This window comes from Lycium barbarum, chromosome 2 (genome assembly GCF_019175385.1).
Source record: "Lycium barbarum isolate Lr01 chromosome 2, ASM1917538v2, whole genome shotgun sequence".
Taxonomy (NCBI): Eukaryota; Viridiplantae; Streptophyta; class Magnoliopsida; order Solanales; family Solanaceae; genus Lycium; species Lycium barbarum.
In genome coordinates, this window is record NC_083338.1 from 22,566,985 (window position 1) to 22,575,662 (window position 8,678).

Sequence of the window (8,678 nt, forward strand, 5' to 3'; positions counted from 1 at the left end):
TCAATAAAATTCTGCGGGTCCTCATCCGATTTTAATCCTATAAATACTGGAGGGTCCAAATTGATGAAGTCTCGAACCCTGGCATTAATATCCCTATCAGCATAACCGGTACCTATGCCCTAAAGCTAGTCCTGAGCAGCCACTAACTGAGTTAATAACCGCATAGCATCCCGCATCTCCTGGCCGGGTGTATCATGTGGAGAAACTGGGGGTGCTGTAGCTGCACCCTCTCTGGAATGAAAAAGTTTGGAGAAGATCAAGATGGGGCCTCACTTTGGGACTCACCCTGGTCCATATCTACCGGTGGCACCCTACCGGCACCCTCATCTGTCACAGCCTTGCCTCTCTGGCTAGCTGCAGCTCTCCTCGTCACAAGCATTGCTATAATAAGAACATGTTATTAGAAAACAAATCCTGATAATACGACTCTAACACATGATCTAAGATGAGAAAGAAAGACAAACTTTCAAAATGCCTTGTAGCCTCCTGTTTATAAGTGTGGTGCATGACACACCCATAAACAAGACTCACGACCCAAACCGCGGGGCCATGACAGGCACCCAAGCCTACCTGCCGATCACCGCTAATCATGCTTTCATATCATAAGCATAAACAAGAGTAGACCACTAGGGTCGTCAGATGACAACCTACTAGATCATAAGAGAAATACACTGAAAAGGATCGAGCCCAAAAGGATATATGTACATAACCATGCTGGACAAAACAGTACGGGACGACAAGGCCATCATGGACACCACTACAACAAACTATAGGCTGAGAGGGCCATACAACGTCTAAATGTACCACAACTGTCTACAAGTTTCTAATAAAGTACATGACATAACAAGGTCGGGACAGAGCCTCGCCGTACTCGTATGTGCAACAGAAGTATATGACGTACCAAAACACGACAGCAATTCTGAGACAAGTGGAGTGCTCCAATATCAGCTGGATGGCAACCTACTAAGGCAGATCATCAACCTGTCTACCTGAACCTGCGGGCCTGAAACGCAGCATCCCCCAGGAAAAAGGGGTGTCAGTACGAACAAAGTACTGAGTATGTAAGGCATGAAAGTAACATAAGAAGATATGAAAGTACATCGGATAAAAGGAATGCAACCCGTTTATCAGAATTGCATCTGAAGGCCAAGGATATGCATAAGTATTGTATATGTGCGTATATAACACCTGCTCATACATACATACATACATACATATATATATATATATATATATATATATATATATATATATATATATATATATATATATATAAAAGAAAGAAAGTTAGCTTTAACATACCTCAAATCGTCAACATAACCCCACAACGAATCTATCGGACTAGTGCTCCAATCTCCTTAGTCACTACAGCACACCTGATAGCCAACAACATAAAAACAACCTCATATAAGTCTCTTTAATTTCACATCACTACTCACCCTCATCAAAACAACCCAATATACGCTTTGTATACGACACCTATACCTTTTCGTCTTCCAAATTTACCAAGTATAACATCCTCAATACAATCTCAACATCAACTACTATCCACACAACAAGATTTTAGCTTAAAAATACATTAACAACATGGCTCAAGTTAGATTACAACTCAACATAAACTCAAGTTCATATTTGAACCTTCCCTCCAACTTCTTTCCCTCCAAAGCCAGTATAACCATCACATAAACTCATAATCATGGAATTAAGATGGAATATTACCTAAAGGACTCAAGAACACTTCAATTCTAAGATTACTTCACCTTGAAGTATCCTCTAGAGCTTCTACAAGAAGGAGAAACAAGATTCAACACTTTGAAAACTTTAGGCACTTGATCTTCTCTTTTGATCCTTAATTTCACTTAGGAATTGATTAGATATGCTGGAGAGGGTTTTCTAGAAGGTTATAGGTCAGGGGAATGAATAAAATGAGATAAAATGAGGAGTATACGAAATATATATATATATATATATATATACAGCCAGTATTTTTAGGCCGTATATTTCCAACCAAAAATCACCCCTGTCTAATGAAGTACGGACCGTATTCCAACACATTTCCACTTCCCAAAACAAAACTTCAACGAAAAGTATTCTCTTTGATTTGTTTATCCCCTCATCCTTCCAACATATGCCAATGAACTTAAACATTCGTATACTCAATATGAAGACGTCTAACCTTATAAAACCTCGATGATAATTTCTCTCTCCAAATCTATAACCACCAACTAACGAAGACGCTTAACGTATAAAAGTACGGGGTGTAACAGATTCTATCTTGGCTGGGTATCCATTTCTGTGGTTGTTGTTTTGTTCTTTGATATTTGGCGATAATCCAATTTACAAAGGAAACTATGCATAAAATTTTTGAAAAACTTAGGACTTAGTGGAATTTTGAGGCCATTTTAAGGTTTACCTAATGTCTGTTGAGTTTGTATGTGGTGAAGACTCGAATGCGGTGCTAGAACTTGTTGATGTCAGTGTTTGCTTCTTGATCGTACTCCTAACTTCATTCGATGACTAACAAGTTTTTAGATGGGGGAGAATGTAATGACCTGATTTTTGTTTTCAAGAGTTTAGAATTACTTCCGTATTTGTAGTTTACTAATTTTAACTTGTTTCGAATCGAAGCGGGTAATTATGTGAGCTTGTTATATTGTTTAATAGGAAATCAAGGGGCCAAGCCCAACTTTTACTTGTGAATCTCATTGCAAAAGCCCATTAGGAGTTGTAATTACTAAACCTATTGTGTGAATAGTATTAGATTGGAAGAGAGATGAAAATAAAAAGCAGTGAAGCCGGCATATTTTTTTTTTCAATTAAGACCCCGAAGGGGTCATTTTATAAATTGCAAACAACGATGGTCTTTACAATGAAATAAAAAGCAATAAAAAATAAGTAAAGCGGAAAAGGGAAGTAGATCTCATTTGCCCTAAATTCTCGAACCCTCTAGATTTCAGATCTATCCATGGCGATTTCTACTTTGATGCTTGAATCAGGGAAAACTTGTTGATTTCTTCAGCTTTTCCGGCGTTCTTGGTCTCTTTCTCAGCTCTGGATCTTGTAAGCTGATGTTCTTTTGCACAGATGTTGCGTTGATGGATCGATTTGTGCTTCAGGTAATGTTTTGGCTTAAATTCTTTATTGATTATTAGCCATGTGGAGATGAGAAGTTTATTCATGAACCAATGATTAGGTGATGATGGGAGATATGATTATTAATGATTAGATATGATACTCGCAAATTGAGTTTGGATGGTAATATCAGGGATATGTTTTCACCTTTAAGAACATGATATTTGAGGAATGTTGAGATTTAACCCTAAGCTTGAAATAGAAAAAATTGAGAACTTACCCATTAATTGACATCAAGATTGAAACTTGATTATTGATTTGCATTTCTACGGCTTATGGGTAATGCATCTGTGCAATCAATCTTGGATTTCGGACCATTGAAACAAAGGGCGGGTTTGAGTTGGCTAACGGTTGACTTAGTCCCGAGATGTCCTAAAATTTATGAAAATGTGTATTCTAGTCTAATTTTACGTGTTTTTTCATATTTTGGATAGTGTGGAGCGCTTTGAGATCTTCGTGATCGACTTTTGGTCATTTTTTTATCGTAGTACTTTGGCGATTTCAACACTATCAAGCTTGGGACTATTAAAGGTTTCGTTTGTGGACTTTGGGCAACTGCTTGATCGTAGCATTTTGCCAGATATGAAGTAGGAGAGACTTGACTACTAGTTACTTGATTTCTACGATTAAAACATGAACTAATTACAAATAAATTTCTACAACAAACAATAAATTACTATACATCAATTATATTCAAATTCAGGTCGGATATATAAATCCTCATCCTCATAAACATATTCCTCTATTTAAGCTTAATCTCGTCTCAATCCAATACTACACAAAATATAAATAAAAATAAAAAATATTAGAGATCCTCTTTATTTTGTACTAGTAAATAAATCTCTAAGATGATTAAAGACACCTAGAAAACATATTACCTTTGTAGACATAATAACATGATTAACACTTAATCCCAGCTTATAGGAATTGCCTATATCGCCTTGATATGATGATGAATCAGCAGAAATTGTCTAGAAAACTTAATTCATCATCCATCCAATATCAACAATGCAACTGACAGTCTCATCTAACACGTGCATTCGCACCTTCCAAGTTACAAAGGGCAAACAAGAATTAGACATTAATAAAAATGTAATTTCTGCATTCCCTGGGTGCTATAAATGAAAAAATTCTCTTACCTCGTCAAAAGAAAAATATAAGCTTTAATAAAATGATAAGAAATATATATTAGCTGCCATGAATCAGTATAACTACACTAGTAAATACAAGAATGAACTCTCATTTGCAGATCTCTCTCTCTTTTTTTTTTTTTTTTTTTAAAAAAAAAGCTTGTCCATCTTTGCTCAATAAGCACGGACCTGGATATATTTATTGGTTCAACAGTACGAAAGAGGGAGTTCATATTTCAGAACTCCTTACCCTACAGCAGGTGGAACAGGCTCCAACCATGCCATGAAAGTAGGTTAGCATGTAAGATCTCATTTGCATCTGCTTGAGGTAAAGGGAAGTTCAATAGATGCCAAACAGAGAATACCATTGCAATATCTTTTAAATTCCAACACCATGCAATTAAAAGCAAAACAACTGCAACCCCTGCCAGGAAAAAATTGAAGGAGAATTGCAAACACCATAACAATGCCCGAAACCCAGGACAGCAACAATGCAATTAAAGCAACCAGAGTGTAAACACCAGAGAGATGTCGACAGACTAAATGAAGAACAGAAAACAAAAGGCGAACCCCTAACATCAAACCTAGGGTGATAAGAATGAACCAACCACTGAAAATTCCCGAGGAATGTCAACAGACTAGAGGAACAACAGAAGAAAGGAAAACCACTAATATCAAATCTACGATGAAGCAATGATGAGCACCAGAGCTCTGAAGATAAGCTTTTGAAAAGTACCATAAATCAGCTTCTCATGTGAGCATACAAAAACCTCATCTCATTTATACATGAAATAAGAAGATCCTAACACATATTAGTTACATCCTAATCTTTTTCCCCTTATAGCTTGAAATATCAAGAATCCTATGTCTACCTTTGAATAGTAGACAAGTTGCTACTTTAAATTATAGGTGCTTTGCAGATACTTCAAGCAAAAGTCAAATCTAAACAGGGAATGAACTCATGGAAGCTACATTGAGACGTCTCTCATCAACCATTTGCTTAAAGAAGTTGATGAATGGCTATATAACAACATCCTAGTATATCAGGAATCTAATATTATAACTTCCGTATCTTCCATTGAGCTGTAAGTTTCTTCCATCAAATTGTTAAAACTTGCTCCTGTACCACCAATTGTATTGTCTTCCTCGGGATCCATGCATTCAATTTCTTCTACGTCTTGTATTACTTCAAGAAATTCTCCAGGCATAGCTGCTGGATCCAACTCTCGAAAACCCTTGGGAGCATTTGGGCCTTCTTTTCCTGTAAGCAAGTACGACGAAATCTCATGGGAAAATCGAAACATTTCTCCCGTAGGAATTTTTTTAATTTCCCTGGGGTTCAAGTGCTTGTGGAACACCGACTTGAAGCCAGCAACTTTGACGAGAGGAGTAACTACCACACATTCCTCATTAAAATCTTCAAGTACTTCAATCAAATCATATTTGTGTATCATATCATCCTCCGTAAACTCATTCCATTCTGCAGACCAGTTTCTATATAAAGCCCAAACTTCCCCCTTTCTAGGAAATATTTGAATTGTATCACCAGGACCTTTTGTCCATCTGACCTTGTGTGAGAAGCAGTTAACGGAGGTTCTAATTTCGTGCCTGCCTCTTCTGAAATATCCCCATGTTCTTGGAGCACCGGAATTAACGCATTTTAGTGAACCTGTTTCACTGTTGTCTGAATTTAACCAACTAATTCTGGCCTTGAAAGGATTTAAAGAAACTACCTTGAGAATCACAGCATAATGTCGAGGCATCCCATCACTGTCATCATATGCAGCCCAGACCTGGTTAGGTTCAAAACAACTTTCTATTCGATCACTATCAAAATTGTGTAAATCTGAATCCGGGACATCTATCGACATACACCCAGCAGGTTCATTATCTAAATAGTTGTCAAAAGTTTCAGAACTAGACCTATGTGCAAAGACTTCGGTTTCAGTTGTAGCCTGTTCAAGAGCTGCATCATGGTCTTCTCTGACATCAAATTCAGAGCCATGATTTTCTTCATTTTTTTTCTCCTTATATTCCTCGCTTAAAACCTCCCTCGAAGACATAAATATAGTTGAGCCCCGTTCACTTAGCTTTTTCAATATTTCCTTCTTGGCCTTCTCCATCAGTAAATGTCTGACATCATTGTAGGATACCCCCTTTCCATTACTCAACTTGTTAGCGACATTCAGCTTAACCCTTTCACTATTATCCCGTTCAACTTCAGCTGGACTGAGACTACTTGTACTGGGGTCATTGATGCCTTTTTTCCTCTTGGAAGCATTAAACTGTGCAGCTGATAAAGCTTCCCTTGGTCGTTTGGACGAATGATTTTTCCTTTTTAACGCCTCCTCTCTTTTCGTCGCCGTCTGTGCTTCTTGACGCTCTCGTTTTACTTTCTGATACGCTTGTTGTACCATATTAGCTGCGTGTACGGCAGATGCATGGCCAGCAGTTTTAGAAAATGGGCTCCACTGGAAGTCATTGCGATCAGCTGACTTTGGAGCGCTTGAACTGTTTCTTCCTGTAGTTGGTGCATCCGTTTTCATCCCCCGGTGGTAGGTGTTTTCTTGCTGTTGAGTTGACTTCTTTGAGCCATTGGATGGTGCTGGTGTTTCGACAGCTAAGAAGGCTTCATTACAATTGGGACACAGAAGATTCTGGTTGAGGTACATCCGCATATACTCATACTGCATCTTGCACCCAAAGCAAACAGTCCAAAAGGTGTTACGCTCCTTCGCTCCAGATGAACAGCTCTTTTTATTGCTAGTACTCTTTGGAGGCCTCACTCGTGAAGCAGCAGCATTCTTTGCAAATTTGTGAAAACCATTCTGTTGAGAAGAATCTACATTTTCAGCCTGGACTCTCTGCAGCAATGCACTCACATTTCTTCTGTCATACGCTGTTTTGCTGTTCTTATCCGACAAGCAGCTCCACGCTTCTGAAACATGCTTAAACGCAGCATCGGCTCCTATGGACTTGTTCTTATCAGGATGAAGCATGAGGGCCAGTTTCCTATACTGTTTCCTTATAGCTTCATCATCAGCTTTCGGACTAACACCAAGGATTCCGTAAAAATTTCCTTCACCATTAATTTTGCTCTCAGCAGCAATATGCACTTCGAGTGTTGCCAACATTTGACTAATGCCTTCAAGTCCAGGATTCAGATTCTGGGACTTTAAAGCAAACTTTTTCGCCCCCGAAAAGTCCTTAGCCAAGAATTTCCTCTCTGCAATTTCTTTAGCCCTCAAAGCATCATCTTTGTTGCACTCCATTTACCATAAGCCCTCTTTTTTACCCCCTTCTTCTCATGTACCATTTCACCATAAAAAAACAGAAGCAACCATCATCCATTCAACCAACCTGTTCCACAATAAACATGCCCCAAATTACTTAGAAAAACATAAGAATATTTTTCGAATCATCAATTCAATAAATACAACAACAACGCGCCCAATGTAATCCCACAAGTGGATTTTGGGGAGGGGAGGGTGAACGCAACCTAAACCCTATCTTGGGAGGTAGAGAGGTTGTTTTCGATAGACCCTCGGCACAAGGCAAGTAAAAGAAAGCCGTTCGGAAAAAGAAATAACGGAAGTTAAGAAATCACGGCAACCAACTACAAAAATCCCGACAAATCATTCTGAAAAAGGAACAATAACTACAACAAAATAATACGATTATCGAAGTACAAGAAACAACAGACAGTAACAGAAATGAAGAACAAGAAACCCCCATTGTTTGAAAATACAGTTCCTTAGTGGGGACTTTATACCCCATAAATACACAAAAAGACCTAATTAATGAAAAAAGTAAATTAAAGAAAAAAATTAAAAATTGATACTTTGGTAAATAAAGAAAATCAATCATCTAGTCTCAAATGTGGCTAGTCAAAATAATTATATCACAGAATATAGAAGTAACACATTGAAAAACAGCTAATCAAATAAAAAAATAAAGCCCCATTGTTTAAATACAATTCCTTTTAGTGAACTATATACCATAAATTACACAGAAGACACAATTTTATTTTATTTTAAAAAAAAAGTAAATTCAAGGGAAAAAATAAAAATTGATTTTTCGGTAGACAAGGAAATGAAATCAATCATCTAGTCTTTAATGCAGCTAATCAAATTAATTATATCACAGAAGTATCATTGAAAAACAGTTAATCCAATTAAAGAAAAGCGAAACAAAAATTAATCAACGATTTTTTAAAATTGTTTTATTGTTTTTTTCTTTATACCATGGTTGAAAGGAGATCTGATGAGAGCCGATTGTTTAGAGGGCAAAAAGGGAAAGAATTTTTGGCGTGAATTTCTCTTCCGGCGACCGTCGAGGACTCTTCTACTTTACTCCGGGAATGACGGGTGAGGCTTCTTATTGGAGAGAGAATGTTTTCATATGCCACATAATGTT

General features: G+C 37.5%; 1 protein-coding gene across 1 annotated transcript; it reads right to left on the reverse strand.

The window, feature by feature from the left end:
- Positions 1-4,974: 4,974 nt before the first annotated feature.
- LOC132626351 (uncharacterized) lies at positions 4,975-8,678 on the reverse strand. The gene is made up of 2 exons (XM_060341187.1): positions 8,506-8,678; positions 4,975-7,622 (listed from the first exon to the last, which is right to left on the reverse strand). The coding sequence occupies exon 2, from the start codon at positions 7,532-7,534 to the stop codon at positions 5,306-5,308; it is 2,229 nt and encodes a 742-aa protein (XP_060197170.1). The 5' UTR covers positions 7,535-7,622; positions 8,506-8,678; the 3' UTR covers positions 4,975-5,305.